At 40.1% G+C, this 25,078-nt stretch overlaps 1 protein-coding gene across 2 annotated transcripts; it reads left to right on the forward strand.

The window, feature by feature from the left end:
* Nucleotides 1-58: 58 nt before the first annotated feature.
* On the forward strand, nucleotides 59-24,122 carry ZFX (zinc finger protein X-linked). 2 transcript variants are annotated; one of them, XM_059839916.1, is made up of 8 exons: nucleotides 59-155; nucleotides 5,922-6,012; nucleotides 6,450-7,016; nucleotides 15,902-16,051; nucleotides 16,245-16,388; nucleotides 16,483-16,617; nucleotides 18,839-18,979; nucleotides 20,290-24,122. In XM_059839916.1, exons 2-8 carry the CDS (start codon nucleotides 5,952-5,954, stop codon nucleotides 21,474-21,476), a joined length of 2,385 nt encoding a protein of 794 aa, XP_059695899.1. In that variant the 5' UTR covers nucleotides 59-155; nucleotides 5,922-5,951; the 3' UTR covers nucleotides 21,477-24,122. The 2 variants fall into 2 exon arrangements, with proteins under 2 accessions (XP_059695899.1, XP_059695900.1); XM_059839917.1 differs by lacking the exon at nucleotides 15,902-16,051.
* The last annotated feature ends 956 nt before the right edge of the window (nucleotides 24,123-25,078 follow it).

Below are 25,078 nucleotides of genomic sequence, written 5' to 3' on the forward strand. Positions count from 1 at the left end.
GCTTGGCCGCTTCCACTCAGCTCCGAGCTCGGCCCCTCCCTCCCCTCCCGCCCGCCCGCCCGCCCCGCCGCAGCCGCCGCCGCCGCCGCCGCGCTCGGCCCAGTCGCGCTGAGAGAGGCCGCGCCAAGCGAGCGCCGCCGCCCGCCACCCGCACGGTAAGAGCCGCGGCCCGGGCCCTGCCGCCCGCCCGGCCCGGGCCTCCCCCTGCCCGCACAGGCCGCGGCGCAGGCCGCGAGGAGGCCGCAGCTAGGCCGCGCCAGGGCTCCGCCACAGGAGCGGGCCGCGGGCTCTGCGCCGGCGGGTCCCGCACGCCCGGCGCAGCCCGGGGCGGTGGGGGAGGTGGCGTGAGGAACGCGGAGTGGAGGTGGGTGGCTGCGGGCCCGGGGGGAGGCGAGTGGGGCCGGTGAGGGGCCGCGGGCCCGGCCGGGGGGGGCTCGGAGGTGTCTGGAGGAGGAGACAAAATGGCGGCGCGCGGGGGGGGGCGGAGGGCGCCGGCGCCATCTTGAATTAATCGCTCGCACAGCCGGGGCCCCGCGCGGGCCGGGCCGGGCTGGGCCGGGCGGGGCGGGGGAGCCTCGGGGCTCCGGCAGGGACCGCCCGCAGCCTCCACACCCTCCCCGCCTCCCGCTGCCACACTGCGAGACGCAGTGGAGCGAGGCGCGTTCCGGCTCGCCGCGGCTCCGTGCGCTGCCGCGCCGGGGCTGCCGGCCGGGTCCTCTCCTGCCCCGCCATCTCCTTCCTCTCCTCCTGCCGGGAATTCGGGCGGCGCGGGCTCGGCAGCGCCGGGAGCTCTCCCGCAGCCGCCTTCGCTCACTCGCCCTGTAAGCAGCCCCCTAATCCCTTGGGGCCCCCTTGGTGCTGGTTCAAAGGTGCGCCTGGGATCGGTGATTTCCCTAATTTAGGTTTCGTTAAGAATTAGCTTATTTCCTTTGGAATTACTGTCGTCTGGTGCATAACATTCCAGTGAAATCTGGAGAAAACCTTTTTCTTTAAGCGGTTTCTGCAAATATCCCATCACTGAACTACAACAAAGAGGGGAATGACTTGAGGGGTGTTTTTTTTTTTTACGGATCCGCAATGAGCACAGCAGCACTGATTCCCCCTGCCAAAACTGAGGGAGATGCGTCAAGAAATTAGCAGCTGAATGATCACATTGTTACAACGTCGGTTTTGCACGTCGTTTTTATTCTTCTGTTTCTCCACCTAGTGATAACGGGGGTTATTTTCAAGGCAGGAATGAAATCCTGTAGGGAGCGTAGGGGTTTTTTTTTTGCCTTTCCTGTGTGTGCGTCTGAGGGCAGCGTGCGTGTGTGTGTGCCTTGCGTTTCCCACAAGTGGGTCACGTCAGGCGAGTTGTGACACTGCAGCAGCGGCGTGGACTGAGCCCGGAGCCGCCTCAGGAGCACCGCGAAGGCTCGCTGGCTCGGGGCTCTGACCCAAATGGGACATGCCAGGCGTGCCGCAATTTTTAATGGGATGTAGCAAGGCACGACGGGAGCATGGTTGTGGCTGTACACTAAGTCATCCCAGCGTGGGTAGGGGCCAGCACTTGCACGTGGGGAATTTTGCTGCTTTATGGCTTGATTTTTGAGTTTTTGATTTTTGAGTTTTGCTGCTTAGATATTTGGTGTGTGGCCTTACTGAAAATTAGGAGTAGGCAAATAACTATGCTATGCATTTCTTTTTCACAAGGTTGGCTTTTCTGAAGTTTCCCCTTTTTTCTCCTTTTCCTTTTTTCCCATTTTCCTTTTTTAAATTTTTTAATTTTTTCTTCTTTTTTTTTTGGTGAGAGCGGAGAAACAATTTCTGCAGAATATTTAAATCTCTTTTAAGGAGATCTATTTTTAAAGTTGCTCTTTCTTTGAAGCATGACAGCTTGTCTATTTCATTTTATTTCATTTTGATTACCTTGGTAGGTCTATTGAGTCAAGGATCTGTAATGTGGCAGTGCACTGTCCACATTGCTTTTTTTTGACTGATTGTTCTCGTGATCATTTTTATTTTGGAAGATTATTGCTAATATAGTAATACCATTTCTTGCATTAATATGTAATTTTCCGTCTGTCCTTCCACTTGAAAATGTTACCTTGACTTCCATAAAGCCAAAAACAGCCAAGTCTCTGAGTAAATAGGTACAAATCAGTTTGTGAAAACTAACTGTATGTACAGAATTAAGTGTATTACAGAGTTGTATTAGTTCTTGATCCATGTGAAGCTGGCATGGACCCATGCCAAGTAAAAGGTGTAGATGTTTAGTTAGTTTCAGAGGTTACAAAACCTGATTTTGAATGCCTCCGATTTTTTTTTGTCCCAGTGGTAGAAGAAGAGTGTTACCAGAATTCCAGAGATCTGAACAAGGAGACACACAGTTGAGAAGGACCAAGTGTAGGGACATGGGTGGGCACCAGCTTTCTTTGAGAATTTGGGTTCCTGAGATGGATCTGAAAAACTCATTCTGTTAGCTTTGATGCCAGAACCGGCTCCTGAGGTAAATGTCAGCTAGAATGTTTTGGAAGGACTGAGAGGAGTTTCTGTCCTTCTTGAAATCTTGCAGAACAGCGAACAGCTGGAATTGCTTCCTGGCCTTTATGGTGCCACAGGATTCAGGGTGCTTGCTAGGGAATTGAAGGTGTTCTTTGTTTTGCTTGCAAGAAGCAGCTCTGGTATTTCTTGTGTCACAGAGCTGCTGTTAGAGATACAGAGCCCTGTGGTGTTCCTTCCTTCGTGTGGCTGCATCTTGTGCTCACCCTCTGCTAAGAAGAGCAAGCAGGAAGAAGTGTTTTCTCATCTCCTGCTTAGAATGCTCAAACCCTGAAGTGTTTTCAGGAATCTTTGTATTTTTTTGCCTCAGCCATAGACAAGTTACTTTTTGAATTGCACATTTTGATGTGGACACTTGTGTTATTTCAGATAGTTTAGTTAATTCCTGTTTTAAGTGCCTGCATCTTATTTGGTCGTCTTCTTGCAGCAAGTTTCTGTGGATGTGAGGCCTGTGCCCTTGTGGAGCACTTCCAAACTGTTTATGGTCCTGCACAGGGGTAGGAGTTGGCTGGGTCTGTATGCTAAAGTGCATTTTGAGAAATATTATTTAGTAAGAGAAAAAAAAAACATTGAAATTTCTTTCTGCTCTGGAACAAGCACCAAAGCAAGTGTTGGTTGCCTTTTTAAGACTCAGACTTGAAAGCCATGTGCCAGGAAGTGTCTTTGGTTTGTTGGAGCCTGAGTTTTTGTTAAGAGCACATTTTGCCAGTGTAGGTAAAAATACCTGACCAGTGCAGAAGAGGCCAGAATTGTGCGGTGTGTTGGGCTGTCACTGCTGTGAAACTGCAGCTCCTGAACACCACAGGGATATTTTGGGTTTAAAATCTGTTGCCTGGAATCCAGAAAACAAGAAAAACAGGGAAGAGATGGTGTCAGCGGGCACTTAGAGGAAGCTGGAAAGTAGTGATGGAGACCTCTGCATCTCAGGGGTGAAGAGGATAGACAGAAAGACAGTGAAAGAGTGCCTCACTTAGTGAAGTGAGGAATTTAGGGAGCAGATAGGATAGAGAAAGTACAGGCATGAATCATAAGGAGTAGGAATTTGTGGTGGAGTGGTCAGGTAGGTGGTGAAAGCAGGAAGCAGAGGAAATGAATGCCAGTTCTTCAGGTGGTGAACTGACACTTCAGGCCGGTCAGGTCGCAGCAGATGGCAGGCTGATGTGCATGATAATACAGCCCTCAAAAGCACAGGCACAAAGGGCATCTGAACTTTTCCCAGAGATCAGGACAGAGACCTCCATCTTCCTATGTGTGTGTAGTCTGAGGAGAGAGGCAGTTTTATTTCTGCCAACCCTTAGTACCCCTTTGCCTCCTACCAGAAAAACCCCTTACTAACTGCTGATACAATCTTTGCTACAAATTGGTGAGTAGCAGAGGTTTGTGTGAATAATGGGAGGGTACTGTAGTTAGAAGCTGGACGGATGAAATGAGCAGGTGATGTAATGAACATGATATTGGTGCAGGCATACCAGAAGTTGGAAAAGAAGCGACAGAAGAGCAGAAACTAAACAGTGAAGGCGACACAGAAAATAATGACAAGATGAATAGGAAGGACTTTGGTAGTAGACTGGATGGGTGTATACCAAATAGATGGGAGGAAAGCAATTTGGGTATGAATAATTCTTGCTGGAATTACTGTATGGGATTTTGTTACTCTTGTTTCTGTGGCATGGCAGAAGTTGATTGCCATCAGTCAAGCAATTTCTTGCATCTTGGGCTGAGAAACACTTTCCTTCTGCTCTTGGTTCTGAAAAAAAGCATTGGGTGAAGAGCTGTTCCTCTTCATAGTGGGCACTTCAGGTGGAAATGCTTCACAGAATAATTGGGAGGCAATTCATGTCCAGTTGGATACCACAATGACTTGTTAGCACAGCTGTCTTTTAAATACAGAGACCATCCAGCTGAGCATCACACAAACACAGAACACCTTGGAAGATTATTAGTGTTACACTGTTTTTCTTCCAGTTCAATGTCTGGCTATATTTCTCCCTCAGCTTCTGTAAAAGAGAGGGCCCAAGTGACTGCACTGGAGGCTAGACAATACCCCAAAAGAGAGTTCCAGAGGTGAAGACTTGAGAAAATTTAAGCTAAAAAGGGGAGCAAGTTTAGAAAATACTTGTTCTAGATTATGGGTTTAGATTTGTGTTTTGGACTAGATATTTTTTTCTTTTGTATAACAGTTTCCTTGATAAAGCCTTAATGAATGTAAATGTTAGTTGATGTATTTTGGAAAGGTTATGATTCTTATGGAAACCTTGTGTAGAATCTTGATGTTTTATCTGTCTTTTGTGAAAGTATCACAGAAATAGGGAGCTTTCTGCCTGTGACTGTGAGAAATGTTTGGAGGAAGAAAAATAACATCTTCTACTTCTACAGAAATACAAGCAGAAACATGAAGCAACATTCTGTTGCCTCTTGCTTATTCTACATGTAGGAAGGTAGTTGGACTTCAGTGTAAGGCAGTAATACAAGTTTATGTTAGACTGCATTTTACCTTACTACGTTTGCCTGATCATAACTGTAATGCACATATCTAAACAGCAGAATTTAGATTGCAGTTTTACATTTTTGCAAGTATTCTAACTTTGTGGTCTTGTTTCATTCTTTCATTAAGAAGACTGAAATCCTAAGTCAATATGCATTGAAATGTTGACATGCTGTTCAAAAGTTTTGGTAGAACATGACATTTGGTAATTTTTGAGAACTAACTTGTGATACTTATGGTACTTTGTCTTAGGGCAAGAATTTTGAAGATATTTGCAGATCTAGGTTTTAAAACTTTTGATGTTATGCACTGGAAGCAGTTTACATTGATGATTTCAGTTCCTGAAGTGATATAAGAGTGAACTCTCCCTGACTGTCCAGGAATGAACATGAGGACATCAGAACTGGTGTGCATTTCAGATAATGAGCTCTCTGTGTTTAACTTATCATATTGATTCTTAATGATTTACAGTTCTGTATTCTTCCCCATCCAGTAAGGACTTGAGTTCTTTGAGTAGGAATGTGTTGGATTAAGGTTCTCACAGGAATATCTCTAGGCTTTGTCTTAATTTTTTTTTTAAGATGATAAGAAAATCATATTTTCACATTCCTTTATGAGCTGCTTCTGTGTTTGTGAAGCCATAGGGTTTTGAGAAAAACGGACCCAAAGTGTTGGACCTCACACTCTAGTTCAAACAGTGTATGTTTGGTCATCCAGAGTATTATTGTTAGAATCCCAGACTGAGGGACCCCGAGTAAAATCCAGTTCATCTTAAAGTCGTGAGGTGCTGTGTGTTAACTTCCATGCCCCCAAAATGTCAACTTTTCAGTGCATAAACAGAAGCAACCTTCTTCACCTAATACAAGTGAAATAACCTTTCTTCTTTATCTTCTAGAGACACTGTGACTGATGAGAGTTAAAGGCCATGGATGAAGATGGGCTTGAATTGCAGCCACATGAGCCAAATGCATTTTTTGATCCAACAGGTCCGTAAGGAGATAATACATAGATAAGAGTGTTCAAATTCGATGCAATTGACTATTGTTTATTCTGCCTTTGCTTAGAAGTGGTGTGCTGCATCAATGCTTTTGTATAGTGTACTGGCTTTTGAGTTTGGGTTGTTTTTATTACTCACAGAAATATGAATGAGCTACTGTTCTTTCAGTCAAGTAATAGTTGTTTGGGTGTTGGGGGAGAGTCTAAAAATTGCAAATCTTTTTCAGGAGAGAAAATCTTGTTCATCTTAATTATGTTAGCATCTACTGAGGACTTGCTTTATCTATCTATCTTAATAGTTCATATGCTGTTAGGCTATTTACTAAAGTGCAGCATAGTGTGAAAGTGAAACAAGTAATTTCAATCATTAAACACCTTATATGAGACAGTTTTACAATTTAAGTGCTATTTTAATTGTGTTTTTCAGGAGCTGATGCAGCACATATGGATGGAGATCAGATTGTTGTGGAAGTACAGGAAACAGTATTTGTTTCAGATGTGGTCGACTCAGATATAACTGTGCATAATTTTGTTCCCGATGATCCAGACTCTGTAGTAATCCAGGATGTCATTGAGGATGTTGTTATCGAGGATGTTCAGTGCCCAGATATCATGGACGAGCCAGATGTGTCTGAAACAGTCATTATTCCTGAGCAGGTGCTGGACACAGACGTAGCCGAAGAGGTTTCTTTGGCTCATTGCACTGTCCCGGATGATGTTTTAGCTTCTGACATAACAGCAGAGACAATGTCTATACCAGAGCATGTACTGACAACTGAGTCAATGCATGTACCTGAAGTTGGACACGTAGAACATGTAGTTCATGATAATGTTGAAGAAGCAGATATTGTCACTGATACTCTGGGAACAGATGTTGTTTCTGAGGAAGTCTTGGTGGCAGACTGTGCATCAGAGGCAGTGATTGATGCCAATGGAATCCCTGTGGAACATCAAGATGAGAAGGGCAACTGTGATGATTACCTTATGATTTCCTGTAAGTGTTTGGGTAAAGCCATCAAAGTTCTTATGATATGGGCTTGAAATATCTGAGGGAGGCCTTAAGACAATACCCAAAGCAGAGTTTCAGTATTTTTTATTGAAATGTAGATCTCACAAGTGTACTCACAAAGAGGGATTTTTAGGAGTGTGTACTGGCTAAAAGTTCTGGTGAAGCTAATGGAGAGAAATACTGCCAGATGCATGTCTGATTATAAGTTATTTTTGTAGCAATTTATAGCATATGAACAAAAGAGTAAGAATTCCAGTAAACTAAATGCCATATACTTAATAAGAACTGAAAGAAAATTAATGTGACAATATTTAAAAATGCTTATTTGTGCAGGTTACTATGATGACTATCAAGACATTAAGGAAACAAAAATATTTCATGGAAAAGAAAGAGTAAAAAAGCGTGGTTTCTGAAAATCCAATCCATGTCTTGTTTTTTTGCTAAGCCCTCACCTCTTGCACTCCATTTATTGTGGATACAGACAGCAATATGGGTTTTTTTTGCTGTTAGGATGTGATTTCTTCTCTTGATTAAGCAAAGGACAGAGGTATGCAGCTAACAAAAAGAATAGCTATTGCTGCTCATAGCTGGGAAGTGAATATCTTAATCTCTCTTAGGAGCAGTGGCACAATCCCTTTGAATTGTATTTCAAAAGGCTTAAATAGAGGGTGGAGAAAAATAGAGCGTATCATCAATCCTTTTTCTACTGAGGATATCCATTTGTGTGAACTAGAGTTTACTCTAAGTATGTTACTTATTATAGTGATTACTCAGTGCAGCACCTGGGAACATCACAGTATCATGCTGAACATTTATTTATTGCAGAAATAGAAAAGCCTTGTTAGGTTGGTTTGATTAATTGCCATTTCAAGCACTTCAGTTTTGTGTGGTGTTAAATGACTTCGTTTATGAGGTGTACTTCGTGCTTTGCTTCAGTTACCTTTTTTCTTTTTTTTTTTTTTGTTTCCCTTTTTTCCCCTTCTTTACTTTTGGACATATTTTTGAAATGTATAATAACTTGTTTTAATTTTATATTCTGTACTTACAAATTTTAATGTTGCTTCTCCTTACCTAGGATCACTGCATTTCTTAATTTATCATCTCTTGAGTTCCTTGAGTAACCTTGTTGCAGCCATGTTTTGAGTTTATATGAGGTACAGTTAATTCTCTATTATCTGGGAAAACAATGAAATGGGATAATGCAAAATATGGATCACACAAAATATTGTAAATTAAACTGCAGGATTGTACTGAGGTGAAATAGGTCAGGGGATCTGTTCTGAAATTGTATTGATCCAGACTGATAAATGCACTCTTGTCTGGTGTGGTACAGATAAAAACTTTCTGATTCTGGACCCAAGTTAAGTCTGATGAAAGCAGTTCAAATGCTTCTGAACCTGCTGCATAGTTAGACAGCAGGCTGGATAATCTGCCTATGGATAATTGAGACCTGATTCTGGTGGTGATCCTTCCCTCTTCCGTATCCTTGGCTATAGCCCCTTTCTCTGCTCACCCCTACTGTGCAGGTTTTCTTCCTGCAGCAGAGCAGGGCCTCTGGGGCTGCTGCCGTGGAGCACTTTGCAAACCAAGCCTGTGTAGATGCACAGAGAGGGGTGGGTGTATCCTGTTCATTGCTGGCAGTGGCTGAACGAGGACAGGATGTCTTGGTAGAGGCCACTTTAGATGATCCCTCCCTAGCTGGGAAGGCTTCTTAGATGTACCAGTTGTCATCAGGTGGTGACTGGCAGGAAGAACAGAAATTCAGTTGTTCACTTGTGCTGGAGTAGTTTCCATCTTCAGTCACATATTTCTGCAGTTTCATACTTTATTTATTATTAAATGTCTCTTGCAATGTGCTTTGTTTAGATTCAGAACCTTAAATAAGACAGCATTTAAAATAATCGCTACACTACAAAATATGCATTCTACTTGTGTTTAATGTTCTACAATTCATTTTGAAGGGAAGTCCCTACTACCACCTACTGTGTTTAAAGCCTGCTTAACAAGTTCTTCTGGTTGTGAAGGCAGAGTCTAGTGCTTTTTCATCAAGTAAAGGCTGTCTTGCCAAACAGTCTCTTTGTTGTATGAAAAATATTATTTGAATTAATTTTTTATTATTTTTTGTTTGCATCAGCAGTGTATGTGTTCATTGATCTGATGCTTGTCTCAGTTTTCAGTTAAACTTAGCTTTCAAAAGGTAGTAACACCAGCCAATCCAATTTTGGGTTTTTCATCCTAACTTGTAAATTTGTGTTTAATTCTGGCAAAACTCCCTGAACTGCAGGGGCAGATGTTGGAATGTAATCTTGTCTGCCATTACAGTAGTCAAATGTTTCTGCTTCCCAGATCTGTGAGCTAGACTGTGTTCTTCAGAATGCCTTTGCCTGTCTTCTTTTAGATAGGCACTTGAAAAGCAGGGGATGACACTTCATGTTCTTCCTGTTGTAGGCTTCTCCATCTGTTTTCTTCAGTGGAAGCTGTTGGCAAAATCTTCTTCTTTTTTCCATCTTGTGGCTCTCTATAAGCATTTCCATTTTTGTTCCTAATGAGCTGAGTATACGTATATTTTCTTAAGGTCATTTTCTTTGCTTTATCCTGAATATAAGTGATTTAGAATGACTAATCCGTGTGTACATTTTTTTTTAATGTTGTGTTTCTACCTTCTTTGTTGGTTTCAGACTGGTTTGTCTTTTCAAAGAGTACAGTTCCTGTGGTGTTTCATTCTGTGACTTTGCTTCAATGAGCTCAGTATTTTAATACTTCTTTCCCAGTTAGATTTAATTTAGCTTTGGCATTAATATGCCTTTGCTATCTTCATTTTCAAGGCAATGCTTCTTGGCACAGCTTTATATCACCGGTTACTTTTTTATGTACTTTTTTTTTTTTTCTTGGATACTTTGTCTTTGCCCAAGATTCATTTTTGTTCCATGGTAGATTTGGGGTACTTGCAGCAGAGCAGAATCAGATATTCATTCAACTAAGAATGCAAACCTACCAGTTAGTAGCTTGAAAAAGATGAAAGGAGATTTGATAATTTTTTTTTTTCTTTTGCGTGTTCCATAACAAGCCAGTTCATGAGTTGGGTCAGGAAAGTATAAATTGTGCTGTGACTCACACTGGTACTAATTAATTATTTGTTAGCTTGGAAAACAATTTCTCCCTAAGTGAAACAGTAGTGGTGAGATTAACTGGTGTTTGTCAAAACAAAACAAACATCCTACATTTACTAACCCAGGAAAGCAGTGTCCTGTGCCTGGCAATACAATGGAAATAGAATTTTTTTTTTGTCTGATTTCATTCTGTTTGGCAATGGTAGACACATCCTCTGGCATTAACTGATTCTGTAAGATGAAAAATTGTATCCTGATATACTCTTACTGCAGTAAAAATAGGTACAAAAGTTTGACAAGAGGAGTCTGGAAAGAGTGAAGGACAGCTTCACAAGGCTTAAACTGCAGTTTTAAGAATTTAAATATTTGCGAAAATGGTATCTGTGTTATATCCATCCATCCATCCATCCATCCATCCATCCATCCATCCATCCATCCATCCATCCATCCATCCATCCATCCCCTTTTCTCTGACTTAGACAAGTCTCTTGTTTGTTTGTGTTAATTAACACTTTTCATTACAGCGTCTGAACCCAGGGTAACTCACTGAGGGAGAAAGGTTTCACCTAGGCCTCTGAAAATCAATCTTTTTTCATCCTTGTTGGATGTTTAGGTTGAAAGCAGTGGATCTGATGTACCAAGCCAATAGGGTTCATGCTTATCCTTAGGGCCATCCAGTAGACTTCAAGTCAAGAAAGCAAAATGCTTTAAATTGCTTTTTTAGCATAAATATCTCCCTGTTTTCCCCTGGAGTTGCTAAAGATGCAGGAAATCACTTTTTTTTTCTCAGAGGTAAAACTTGCCATGTCTCTGTCTGACCTCTGGAGTGGCATCAGCAGTTGTTGCAGCTCAGGCTGCTCAGGAGGTTGCCCTGAGAGGTGATGGAAATAAGGGTTACCTTGGGCTGAGTGGTGTCTCAGAGCTTAGTCTGGTTTGTTTGCTAGGGGCAGAGCACACGAAGGACAAGTGTTAGATCCCAGCTGGGAGCTCAGGAATTACACCTCTGCTAGATAACTACCCTGAAGGGACCTTTAGATGCATAGGATGTACTCACATGTAAAAGCAATGAATTAAAATGAAAATAGAGCAGATTTCTCTTTTCTCAAAGGTTAGGAAACCTGCTTTGCCATTCAAGAAATAAGTGCATGGTAAAAATAGTTTCTTCAGTGGACTAGGAATTGTCTGCTGTTGAGTGAAGTAGGTGTTGCTGTCACTAATATCTGAACAAAGTCAGGGGAAAACAATGCTTTTAATCTGTTTTAGAGAAAATATGAATGGCTTTTTTCATTAAGAATGCTTAAATAGGGTTGTTTATTTTATAAGCAGACAAATGTCCCATGATACACAGTTTTTTAGCAGCTTAGAGAACCATTTGGGAACATAACGGCTGACAAAATAGATTATTTTTGTTTAATTGCTCCATTGACACATTTTTAAAAGATCTGTTTAACTGGTGTAGATAGACTTTTTCTTAGGTTGTTTGTTTTGGTGTGTTTTTTAGCAATAAACAGTGGGTACTTGAAAAAGGTGGAAGGTGTCTGTGCTTAAGTGAATTTTATTTTTTACAATCCTTTTATTTTCCTCGTTAATCCCACATAGAGGAGAAATGGTAGGAAAGAAAAAGTTTAGAAAGTTATGGAATCTATTAAAAATAATTGCAGTTATATTTGCATTTCTTAATTGGAAATAAACCACAGTAAGGGTACAAAGTCTTTATCTGCCTATCCTTCAAATATCTGATATAAAAAACTAAAAGCAACATCTAGGGGAAAGTGTATGTATCATGGTTAAACAAAAGATGTTCTATTGGAGCAAATCAGGATCTTGGCCTGACATTTGTGCTTCTGTGTGGGGAAACTGGCCTCAACAGGGCTTTAAGTGTGGAGTTTATTATCAATGCATAGGAGCTTGTTTTGTTCCCAAAAATGCCATTGAACGTATTTTAATAGAGGGGTAGAGATACTGGAGATAATTGTTCTTTGGCTGTTACTAGTTTATTATATGATTTTAAAAATTAAATTTAGTACTTTCTAGGAAACCAATGCTGTCATTGATAGATCACATAGACTCTGCTGTTGTTGCTGTTGCCTGGATCTTTTATTTCTTCACTTTATTCTTTATTCCTTACTCTTTTTTTACCTGTTGGTCTCTTATTGTTGATTTCCTCATAAGTGCTAACTAGACAGGTTTTAAATATGCTGTGGCTTTCATGTTGTGTGACACCTTTCTCATCTGTTTGTGCTTTTAATCACAATTCTATCATTATCTTTATATGGAAGCAATTATGGCCACATTGGAGAAGCACATACTTATTTGTTTCTTGCAGCTCATAGTATGCAAAGAGCAGGCTGCTCTAATGAGTGAAGTCTGTGAAGAATTTTGGCAAGCTAACCATAGACTGCATTCTTGCAATTCATGTAGATTCATACTGTGTCTGGTAATTTTTCTGGGTTTTGGTTTTGTTTGGTTTTTTTAAATTCTTGAGATTTAGTCTGTATCCATTTGTTTACTGAATGAAAGCTACCAGCTAGTATAGGGGGGGAAAAAATCAGACATTTCAAGTTTTTAGTGTCCAGTTCATATCTGATAAAATGGAGGCACAAGGTATGACAGCACTGGAGTAATGCTAGCCTGAACTTTTTTCTAGCATGTGACTTGTGATTAGTTTAGTAATGCTCAGTGGCTCTGCTTAAAAGGAAGTGGTATCTTAGAAGTGTAACTAATTATTTTAAGTGCTTTCATTTCGTTGGGTTTTTTGGGGAGCGTTGTTGTTGTTGTTGGGTTTTTGCAGGGTTTTTGTTTGTTTGGTTGGTTGGTTTTGGTTTTTTGTTAATGTCCAAGAAGAGCAGTATGAAAGAAGATCAGCCATGGATGGTAATTTGTGGGACCTCTTGATGGGCTATGAATTCAAATGAAAAATTAGTATCATCCGAGTTCCAACTTGAAACATTGATCAGTCAAGTATTTCTTAATATAATTTTCTCAGATTGTGAGACTGAGATACACGGAGAATGCAGAAGCTTTGGACAAATGTTAAATAGAAAGCAAATTTCATAAAACACTGCCAGTGAATTAGTAGAAGTAAATGCTTGTGTAGCCATAGGATAAAATACCTTGGAAATGGTACTTTCTGAAAAATACCCATTCTCTTTCACCTTGTTTGTGTGTTCCTTTGATTTTTATCTTTTTCCTATCTTTTTCTTTCCACCCTACTTTTCCTCCTATTACCTGTCACTATGCTGCAAATATTACTGCTTTTCAAGCCCATCAGGGACTTTAGTTTTAAAGTATTACCACCTGTCAAGAGTGATTTTTTTTTTTTCCTTTTGGATGAGAAAAGTTGGCCTCATACCTCCTACGCATCAATTGCCTTACAGTTTAATGGCTCTGTTAAAAAATATTTAAACCAGTTGTTATATTTTTAAAACAATGCTGAATATAAAGGGAATTCAGGGATAAATAAACTCTAAATTGTATAACATTTTTTTTATTTTGTTGTATAATACTAATATACTTAGAATATATTATATTCTAATATTCTTAAAATCTTGGAGAATTTATTTCAAAACATGAATAGAGCATGTTTTTAAGACCTAGAATTCTTCTGTTGTGTGAAAGTTATTAATGGATACTTCCATGTATGAATGGAAGTGAAAACTCTAGTTTGGTTAAAAGAAATGGGCCTGTTTCACATCATGCACATAGGTTTGTTTTCTGTCTGATTGACTCTGCCATGGTTTTCCTTCCTCGTGGGTATGTTCCAGCATCAGTTGATCTTGGTGGCAGACTTCCCTTTTGGCTTCAGAGGTGCAAAGTCAGTCTACACTGATTTGAAAGCCTTCCAAGTAAATGTGCCTGACACTGGAAACAGCCAAGTTAAGGGAGAACAGCTACATAAATGTAGTGTAGGAACAAAAGCAAGTTCTCTTTTTTGTCAGAGTTCCAATGACATTTGGTATATCACGGATATGACAGAGAAGTCATAGAAGTCTGTTAGTAACTGAATATACACACTGTGGAGCTACATTGTTAATGAGATTCAAATGAACATCTTAAGGGTTTTACTTTTAAATGCTTTGGGGTTCAGCTACAAGATGTTTTGTTGTCCCATGACACAAAGTAATTTTTTAAACATCCTACTGCTTGAAACAGTCTGTACCATGGCCACTGATCATGATCTTGGCATTTGAGTATTTAGTTTTTTCTGCTGCTCTTTTGGTAAGGAGAGAGACAGACTAATTTATGTTAGTGCTTTATAATTTAATGTTATTCATATTTTTTTGTGAGTAATGATGCCTGATTGAGAAATTGTACTTAAATACAGTTATTTTTGATACGAGAGACAGAACATGTGATAGTTTATCTAATTCAAAGGCTGATTTATTGGCTTCATGGCAGGAAAATAATAGTAATAACATTTTGAGCTTCTTTTTAAAGTACGTATTAAAATAAATTTAAGAATGCAGTTACTGAGTAGTAAAGCTATGATTTATTTATGAGGGTGGTTCAATGAGTGCTAGTAAAGTAAGCATATTTTGTGAAGTATTTGGTATGTCCTAGGCTTGGTAGTTAAAAATTAGTCACCATTTATAGGACAGTTCTTAGACTTTTATTAGAATAAATTCCATGTCTTTCTGTCATGAACTGAAGTCATGCATGACTCTGAGGGAGTGACAGTAAAATCACAAATTACAAAAGTATTTTGTCACGTTAAGAATTTCTAAATAATTTCAGTACTGAAGAAACATCTGGGGCTTGTGAAAATTGGAAGATTCTTAAAAGGTCTTGAGAGCTGGATTTGATTTTTGTGAATGCATGCTTACTATTTTTTTCTTGAAAACCTGTTCTTGGTAAAGTAAGATGGGGGGAGGTGCCTATGTACAGTATACCTCAAAAATCCAAGTGTGTTCCTTGTAAAGCTGGCTGTCAGCCATGGATATGTGGGATTCTGGGCAAGTTTCAGCAGCTCAGGCTGGAGCGTGGTGTGGGTGCCCTTCTGGAGGCAGGAGAGCCAAGTTTGGGAGTGCACAGGGCTGCAGCAGGAATGCAGGGCAGGGTCCTGCAGGAAGGACACCAGTGCACAGCGCTGCAGCAGGAATGGGAATGTAGGGCAGGGTCTTGCAGGAAGGAGTCCTGCAGTGGCAGGGCAGCACTCAGCACTGTGCTCCTTCCCCAGCTGTGGAGGGCATGAGGAAAGGGGAGGAGTTTATTCCTGGAGTTGCTGTTCAGGTTTCCTCTCCGGGCAGCTGGAAAAGCATCAGTAGCAGTGCTTTGCAGGGAACCAGGTCTGACAGCCAGCAATAGTACCACTTGCATCAGAGGCAGGGTTGAGCAACAGATAATGCTTTTGAAAAGAATAATTAATAGCTTATTAGTTGTGAAGGAGAAAGCAATTAAAACTGAGAATAAGTGAGATTATGCCACAGAGTGAAGTATTTATGTATACTTTCTTCCTACCATCATCTTGATGCAGGTCACAGTTTCCTTATTAGTATTGCCTGGTGTGGTGTTCGTGCCTCTAGTTCTGTCATTGCAGCATTCTTGCGCTTCCACCTTAACTACAAGAAAACAGCTTGAATTTATTTTTGTGTTTATTGTCACTATTTTCAAGGATATGAAAAAAAATATTAATGGGTAGGTTCTTTACCACAACTTTTAAATTTTAAACTGCTTCCAAATTTGAGTCATAATTAATAAATATGTCTTTCATATATGTCTGTCTGCATATGACTGGGTAATTGTAATAACTTGTTTTTGTAGTGGATGATGCTGGTAAGATAGAACACGAAGGTTCTGCTGAAATTACCATGGAAGCAGAGTCAGAAAGTGGCTCTTGTAAAGTGGATGGCATTTGTCCAGAAGTCATCAAGGTCTATATATTCAAAGCAGATCCTGGAGAAGACGATTTAGGTAAAATACACATGTTTGAGAATACTCCAACCTGACACTTGAAATTTTGCATGAGACTATGGTTTCTCTCAAGTGGTATGTAAAAACCTGTGAGTCTGATACTAAAGAGTTGACAAACTTTGAATTTTTTGTGGTTTAGCATAGATTTTGGTGAAGTGTATTTAAAATATTTTGCTCTGGTCTTCCTAATTAGGGGGCACAGTAGACATTGTGGAGAGCGAGCCAGAGAATGACCACGCAGTTGGATTGCTCGATCAGAATAGCAGTATTCGTATTCCAAGGGAGAAAATGGTTTACATGACTGTAAATGATTCTCAGCATGAAGACGAAGACTTAAGTAAGTAGGTGGCTTTCCTTTGGGAGCAGGGATTTTCGCTTTCAGCAGTACAGCATTCCTCTTTTTTTTTTTTTTAAACTTCTTTTTATCTTAGATGTTGCAGAAATAGCTGATGAGGTTTATATGGAGGTGATTGTAGGAGAGGAGGATGCTGCAGCTGCCCACGAACAGCAAATCGATGACACCGAAATTAAAACTTTCATGCCCATAGCCTGGGCAGCAGCTTATGGTAAGTAATACTTGAAAGAATTATCCTTGAGTGGCACTGCAGCAAAGTACCAGGGATTGGTTTTTGGAGGGTAGTCTAGAGTATTTGTGCTTTTGTGTTTGTTTCTAGAGTTTTAGTTTAAGAATAGTTTCTTAGCATAATGAGCCTTAAAAAGAAAGGAAGAGGGAAATTGTAAGGCAGGTTTCTTCTTGTTTCTATTTAACAGGTATTTTCCTTGATATTTTCATGATGTAAAGGGGGAAATACATGCGCTTCCAGCTAAAAAACTGAATCTCAAGTACCATTGTTCCTGAGAGTTTTGGGTTTTGGGACACAAAACTGAGAGAGCTGGCTTGGGACTAGAACTGAATTTTTTTTTTTTTTTTGGGTGGGGGGGCGGTGCGCACAAGAAAGAAAGCAAATGGTAATATGTAAGATTCAGTGTAGCAGTGAAAAGCAGCACTGAGGTCTAGCTTGATGTAAGTGCTTTCTAGAAGGATCATATAAACACATGCTTTCACTAATGGCTATAATAAATTGATTAATAAAAAGAAATTGGAGGGAGATATTAAAACTGTAGCAGAACCTTAAGAGTATTTCCAGCATGCAGAACCATTTACACCAACTGGTGCACAGACTGGTTTCCCAAAGTTTTGTAAGCTTAAGACTAGAATTTCATCTGAAAAAATGTTTCTGTGTCCCCCCTTTCTCCTTCTAAACAAAACAAAAGAAATAGTGGAATAGAGGACAAAACTTACAAGTCTGCATGATGTGGATTGTGGTGATGGTGCCAGCAGAGAATTGTGCTGGGAATACAGAAGGGGCTGGAATTTTGGACATAAGTCAGGAAGGGCAAGATTTCAGGGAGCAGTGTGTGTTTAAAAGTTACTTAGGGGATGGATGGTAGTGCACCCAAAGCCTTATCTTAGCCCATATACTGGTGAGCCCAGTTTGAGTGAGAAGGAAATGACATAAGCCACTCTGAGTGAGCATTAAAAACGAAATTGAGTGAACTTGAAACAAGTTGGATACTAAACATTCAGTGGTTTTGGAGGAGGGGGAGAAAATTGAGCAGAATGTGTTAAAAACAGTGAGATGGAATTAAAAAGAGAATTTAAGAATGGGGAAACAGTGGAGTGGTTGCATTGTCAGCAGTAAGCAGCCTAGCATACAGGGTGAGAGATGGTGGGGACAGGGAGAAATGAAGCATGAAGGCCTGAAAATGGCAGAGGAACACTGGAGCTAGCATATAGATGAAAATCTTCAGGCTCTGCACATGTCTGGCTCTGAGTCTCCTTACATTAATCATGAATATTAATGCTCAGCACCCTACGAAAGGAACAGCTGTTGAACATATTCCACTTTCTTGAATCTTCCTGTCTTACTTGTGTTCTTTGCTTTCACTAGGAAATGTTGACTTTTATTGATTCAAGTACATACTCGACCACAACATTTATTATTAAAAGTTCACTTATGCTCTTAAATCACCTATGTCAAACTGATTGCCAATACCTTCTTGAATGTATTTGTAATTTTCATGTTTGTTTTACATACAGTGATACCATTTGTGTATTAAACACAAAGCTCTGTGAGGCAGAGACTCTTTACTTCTTTCTGTTACACAATACTTAGCATGCTCTTTGTTCCCAGTAGAAAGAATTTGTAAGCACTAAAGCATCAGGTGTATAAATAGTAAGTAGTGTACTTTGTTTGCCACTTTATGGGCTGTTGAGAAAGATTCTTTATTCACAGCTCCTTTTCAGAAACTTGGTGTGTGACTTGGTGTGTGACAAACTTCTGTCTGTCTGAATTCAGGTGAATTCAGACAGACAGAAGTGAATGAGAGCTCACACACAAATGTATTTCAGGACTGAGAAGAAAATCGGGCACAGTGGATACTGTGAATGCTATTATTTACTAATGTTAAACAATTTGGGCATAATTAGCAACCAAAGAGATTCAAAAAATGCTGCATTTGAAGGAGAATTCTCTGTGTAATGAAAAGCCATTAATTCCTGTACATTATGTACTCCTGTAAAATTAGGTTAACAAACCTAATGCTCATGATACCAAACATAATTCCTAAATTACATAGTGAGATATTTTGCGGCTTATACTGTACATTATTACGGTTTGATTAAATGTCCAGATAATAGTTTATCATTTCTGTTACTACCATTGTAAAATTTGTGCTTGAATTACCTGCAGTGTTGGTAGGTAACTTTTTAACTTCCCTTGGTAGGTAATAATAACGATGGCATCGAAAGTCGGAATGGCACTGCAAGTGCTCTTTTGCACATAGATGAGTCATCTGGACTTGGGAGGCTGGCCAAGCAAAAACCAAAGAAGAAGAGGAGACCTGAGTCCAGACAGTATCAGACAGGTGAGTATGTGGTGCCTGGCTCTCGTTCATCCCAGCACTTGCCAATAAACAGATGCATGTGGAGTGTCTTGTAAAAAGAGGAATTTGGGGAATTACTTGGTTGACAACACTACTGCTTTATAAATGAGTGCATATTTTATTTTACAAATTTTAAATACATGGGTGATTTGGATTGTGGCAAGTCTTTTAAAGGAAGCCATCTCTGACATAGGAAAAAGTATTATAGCAAAAGGTTAAAAAGCTCTATACTTAACTTGCCACACCCATTTTAATGTTTAATGTAACTTTAAAGGTGATGTTAGATAAATGGTATTCTGTAATCATGCCTTTTAAAACCTCCCCCTTTTTTTTTGTCTTTATTGAAAATATGTAGAACAATGCATTTCATTCAGCTCAGTAGGTAACTGGAAAGTCTGAACATTGTATATTAATTTTCAGTAGTGTAACTTCTATACCCTTTCCTGTTCTAATGGTGAAATAAAATTGCCTTGACATTTCTGGCTATCTTTGTCCCTTCATCCGTGAGAACAGAAGTGTCTTATGGCATAATTGTTTTCTGCTGTTATTGTGTAACAGTCAGAATATTTATTTGGTTTGATAAAGTTGAAAAAGCACAACTTTTTTTCAGTAGCTTTGCCTTAAATAATACTAAAAGTTTCTTTCCAAATTGTGACTTAACTGTAGGAGTTCCATTTTGTTTAGCTTGAGTTAGTAAACTGTCCAAATTGAAGTTGGTCTTTTCTATTTCCAGCTAGTCAGTTCTCCTTATAAAACATTTTTGGACAAGACCGCTTTTTAACTTGCCTAGGCAAATTCAGGGTAAACAAATCAGGGTAACAGATGAGTGCAAATAATTTCCAAAGCTATGAGGTTTCTGTATGTGAAACATGTTCTTATTGATTCTTGCTTGGTACCTCTTCAGATTGTAGCTGTGACAGATGGCGTAAGAAGGAGGTGTTAGTTTCAGGGCATCTGAATTGTAGTCAATGGTAGGTGATTAAACTGCAAGATTAAACTTTTTCTACCCATTTGTGGAGAGTCAAGAGAAGATTGTGTACTTTGCTTACTAGATGATACTCAATTTAACAAGTTGGCTGCTGTTCTTTGCACCAGCCATTGGTTTCTGCATGTATTTAATGTGTGAACTCAGAGTTCTTCAAAATAGAATTATTTGAGGTGAAGAACATCTGTATAGTAAAACATATGTATCCCATCTTTCTCCACAATTCAACTTATTGTTAACATCTGACATTTACTGAAGTGTAATAGTATTGTATAATATTGATAAAGGGGTTTTTTGTTTTTTTCAGCAATAATCATTGGCCCTGATGGTCATCCGTTGACAGTCTATCCCTGCATGATCTGTGGAAAGAAATTTAAATCCAGAGGTTTCTTGAAAAGGCACATGAAAAACCATCCGGAGCACCTTCTTACCAAGAAGAAATACAGATGCACAGACTGTGATTACACTACGAATAAAAAAATAAGTTTACATAACCACTTGGAGAGTCACAAGCTGACCAACAAAACAGAAAAGCTTATTGAATGCGATGAGTGTGGGAAAACCTTCTCTCACGCGGGAACTTTATTCACTCACAAGATGGTGCACAGGGACAAAGGAGTTAATAAAATGCACAAGTGCAAATTCTGTGATTATGAGACAGCAGAACAAGGGTTACTGAGTCACCACCTTTTGGCTGTCCACAGCAAGAACTTTCCTCACATTTGCGTGGAGTGTGGCAAAGGGTTTCGCCACCCGTCGGAGCTGAAGAAGCACATGCGGATCCATACTGGCGAGAAGCCCTACCAGTGCCAATATTGTGAATACCGATCTGCCGACTCTTCCAACTTGAAAACCCACGTAAAGACTAAACACAGTAAGGAAACGCCTCTCAAGTGTGACATTTGTTTCCAGACTTTTTCAGATACCAAAGAGCTACAGCAGCATACTCTTATGCATCAAGAAAGTAAAACACATCAGTGTTTGCATTGTGACCATAAGAGCTCAAACTCGAGTGATCTGAAACGACACATTATTTCAGTCCACACAAAAGACTATCCTCATAAGTGTGATATGTGCGATAAAGGCTTTCACAGGCCTTCGGAACTGAAAAAACACGTGGCGGCTCACAAAGGTAAAAAATTGCACCAATGCAGACATTGTGACTTTAAAATTGCAGATCCGTTCATTTTGAGTCGCCACATACTCTCAGTTCACACAAAGGATCTTCCATTCAGGTGCAAGAGATGTAGAAAGGGCTTTAGGCAACAAAACGAGCTGAAAAAACACATGAAAACACACAGTGGCAGGAAAGTTTATCAGTGTGAGTACTGTGAGTATAGCACTACAGACGCCTCAGGCTTCAAACGGCACGTGATTTCCATTCACACAAAAGACTACCCTCACCGGTGTGAGTATTGCAAGAAAGGTTTCCGAAGGCCTTCAGAGAAGAACCAGCACATTATGCGACATCATAAAGATGTTGGGCTGCCTTAAAGTCTCTTTCACAGACTTATGGCTGGAATTATAAAGGAAATTTGCCTTTCAGGCAGTTAGCTTATTTTAAAGCCAATCACCTGCGATCACACACACATACAAAAAAAAAAAAACCACAAAAAAACAAAAACAAAAAAATACTGTGCATTTGATTTGTTGCTGTATAAAAATAGGATTATTGCTTGTAGTTGACTTTTATACCTTTTGTTCAATAGCGTGTTCTGAATTCTATTCAGTTTGTTTAATAAATGAAGAAAAGATGGCAACAATAAAGTTGCATTTAATAAAGTAAACCCTGTCTCTTACTGAATTTTTCAACCGTAATAGTTTATTTAAGTATATTTATCTTACTGATCTCGTTGATACTCACAGTGTCCATGTTAATGCAGTTTTGTCGTGAATTTTAAAAATACGAAATTTCTCTTGATAAAATTGTCAGAGGTGTGTATAAAATGGGGAATTGTCATGTTGACAGTAAAGTCACTAGGGCCCACCTGATTGTCCTGTTTTAACTATACAGACTTCGTGGCAGGTTAACTATTTTCCGGTTGAGGAGTTACAAGTCTCACTTTGTGTTTTCATTCTGGTTTCAGAGAGAAAAATACTTTCGAAAATTGTTTGGGCAGTTCTTATCTTTCCTGGGCAAATTCAAAATATGCGCAAATATTACATTTATTGTTCTGTGCTTCTTTGTCTTTTAAAGATTTTGTGTGTTACAAGAGTTGGGTTTTTTCCACTTTATTCCTGTCTTAAATGTTGAAAACGTAAAATACTCTTGTTCCATTTGCAGAGTTAACAATAGATCACAACTGTCTGTATGTGCTGGTAAACGTACCTCAAACTTTATGCTTTTATGTATGTTGGTATTTCTTTGAAAGAGCAGTTTGTGGTTCAAGTCACATTTTTATTGTTAGTTGTTTTAGAATAGAATTTAAGACCAAGAGGTGCCTCAATTTTGGAAACCAGTTATTTACAGAGAGAGCGTAAGAAGGGAATGGAGTGAAGCAGATGAGTTCATAAGGAGTAGAGACGTTGTAACGTAGATATCCTTAATAAGAAAAGTAACTTATGATAGATGCAGTTCTGTTACTAAATTAAATGTTTTTCCTGAGCCATTAGTAGCTGTGTTCAGTGGCTGTTTAATAATTAGTACTGTATCCAGAATTAACTCAGTTCTTTCAATCTGTTTATAAACAGCTGGGAGAATATTGCAATTATTAGATGCAGTTTTGCCACCTGAAGACTATTATAAAGTAGCTCCATATCATTTGCTAATTGCAGTGTAAATGTACCAAGCACAAAGTCATGTACTTTAACAAAAACCTTGGAGCAAAAAAACCCAAACCATTTTAATTACAGGCCAGATTTTAGGACATGGCCCTGCTCCTCTTGCTCAAATTCTCATTCCAGCCACTGATGATGGATTGCAGAATTCAGTCCCAGCTGCCTGCCAGATTAGGTTAGATTTGTAACCAACAATTCCCTAATGGAAAGGCTTCAGAGGCTGGGCCACTGTTAATTCCTGTTTCTAGGCAGGTGAACTTCCAATTGAATTTTAGTGAACTTTAGGAATTTTAGTGACAGTTTCAAGTCTGGGGTGATAGAGGAAAAAAGGTTTCCTTTCTGGATGTGCATCTTCTAGGCCTTTTGTAATTTGTCTTGTTACCAAGCCCTGTCCCTACTGTTCATCCCTCCTGTCTCGCTGTAAGCTGAAATTCTTGTCTGTAGTGTGCAGTTCAGGAGAGTCCAATGCCATGTCGCTGCCTGTGTTGTAGGATGTTTTTTTCTTTCTTTGCCTGCTTGCAGTGCCCCCAGACTTGCTGGGTGCTCTTGTGTAATATTGCTACTCCATGACTCTTTAGCGTGTAATTCCTGGCTGTGCTGCATTGTGCCTTCCTTGAAATCCCCGCTGAAGCCAGTGGATTTCCTCCATGGCCGTAGTGTCTGTTGCCTGCTGATGCCAAACCAGATGCAGTAAAACCCAGCAGAGATTCCCACTCGCTTCTTGCAAAATACTTGCCTGTGACTACTTTTTTTTCCTCTCTTATGTTCAAGCATTTTCTAACTGGAAACCTGGAAGTGTACAAAATCTGCAAAAAATCCCATGGTAGTGCTGAGGATTTTAGCCATTTTGAACTTTATTTTTTTAAATAAGCTGAAAGACAAAGAACACAATTTTACACATTTTCTTTCTCTTACGTAGCCTGGAATCATACCCACTTTTTTTTTTTTAAAGCACAATGTTGAAACTTTTTTTTTAATAATTAAGGGTTTGGTCAAGTGGATTTTGTAAAATGTATTTGTCTGTATAAAGAGAAAATGAAGTTATAGTTATTGTTAATGTACTGACATTAGTTACAGGTTAGTTTTAATTCTTAAATAATTTGCTTAGCAAATGCTATAAAATGGATGTTTCAGTTTAATGTTTAAAAAAGGTACAGATTTTTACAAGGACATAATATAAATTATTGTTCTGTAGAAAATACCCTGTTAAATATTGTATATGTCCTTCCCTCTGTACACTTTGTAAAAAAGACAAAAGAAAAAAACAAAATACATAGAACCATATAGGGATGTGTGACATTATTGTAATTGTGTACTTGATAATAACGTGAAAAAATAAAATTCAAAATATTTTCCTTTTAATGAACGTTTAGTCTATTTGATGCCAGTTCTGAGATGGAGCCTTGTTCTGAGGGACACGGTCACCTGCAGCTCTCCTGCACTTTACCTTCCCTTCTGCTCCCTGCTCCTTGGCTCATTTTGTGCAGTACTGGGGCAGGAGCCATTCAGTCCCTGCTGTGGCTGAAACGTTCCTTTACCTGGAAGTCTGCGAAAGTGAAAGGGATGGCAGGTCTTTGAAATCCATTTTAACGCCTGGTTTTATATTAAAGAATTCACATCTGATCAACTTCTGATAATGCCTTTGTGTTTTTCAGCAAAGTGGTTACCTGCTAAGTGCTACTACACTGTTCCAAAATGCCCTTCCAGACCTTGAAACAAATGAGGGCCACTGCTGTTGTTGGGACAGAATAAATGTTTCCTGGTGCCTCTTCTGCCCTGTGAGCCTCAGCAGGAGCCCAGCTGCCCCCTTCCCGCTGGGATGGGTGAGCAGGGTGAGCTCTGCTGGGAGATGTCTGAGCGGGGCCTCTGCCTGTCCTCACTGCCCTGCTCAGCTTCTCCAGCCGCTGCTCCCTGTGCAGGGCAGCCAGGGGCCGGCTGGCGGTGCAGAGGGCTTGTGGCTGTTTTCCCCACTGCTCTCTGAGTGCTTCAGCCCCGTTAAATCCAGCTGGGCAGTGGCAGCTCCTCTGGCAATGGTCTGTCTAGCACAGGCCATCCTGTGTTGACAGCACGTCACCCAGCGCCAGCCCGCTGGTGCCACGACTGGCAGAGGTGCTGCTGGATGTCACTGCCCTCTATCTGCACCTGCCTTCCCAGGGAGGAGGCCCAGGTACCTTCAGGACATTTATACCTGTTAGTTCACTCTCACTGGTGCCTTTAGGAAATGCTGACTTGCTCCTCATCTCAGTGATTCAGCCCTACTAAACTGGGGCATTGGGCAACTCTTCACAGAAATAATCTGTCACACTGCAGAGCCAGCA

The sequence above is a fragment of the Haemorhous mexicanus genome, chromosome 2, assembly GCF_027477595.1.
Source record: "Haemorhous mexicanus isolate bHaeMex1 chromosome 2, bHaeMex1.pri, whole genome shotgun sequence".
Taxonomy (NCBI): Eukaryota; Metazoa; Chordata; class Aves; order Passeriformes; family Fringillidae; genus Haemorhous; species Haemorhous mexicanus.

Bases quoted from the DNA above. Each gene is read 5' to 3' on its own strand.
- ZFX (XM_059839916.1), top strand. From the start codon at position 5,952: ATGGATGAAGATGGGCTTGAATTGCAGCCACATGAGCCAAATGCATTT. The intron at 6,013-6,449 runs GTCCGTAAGGAG...TGTGTTTTTCAG, and splicing joins TGCATTTTTTGATCCAACAG to GAGCTGATGCAGCACATATG. The intron at 7,017-15,901 runs GTAAGTGTTTGG...TTGTTTTTGTAG, and splicing joins TGATTACCTTATGATTTCCT to TGGATGATGCTGGTAAGATA.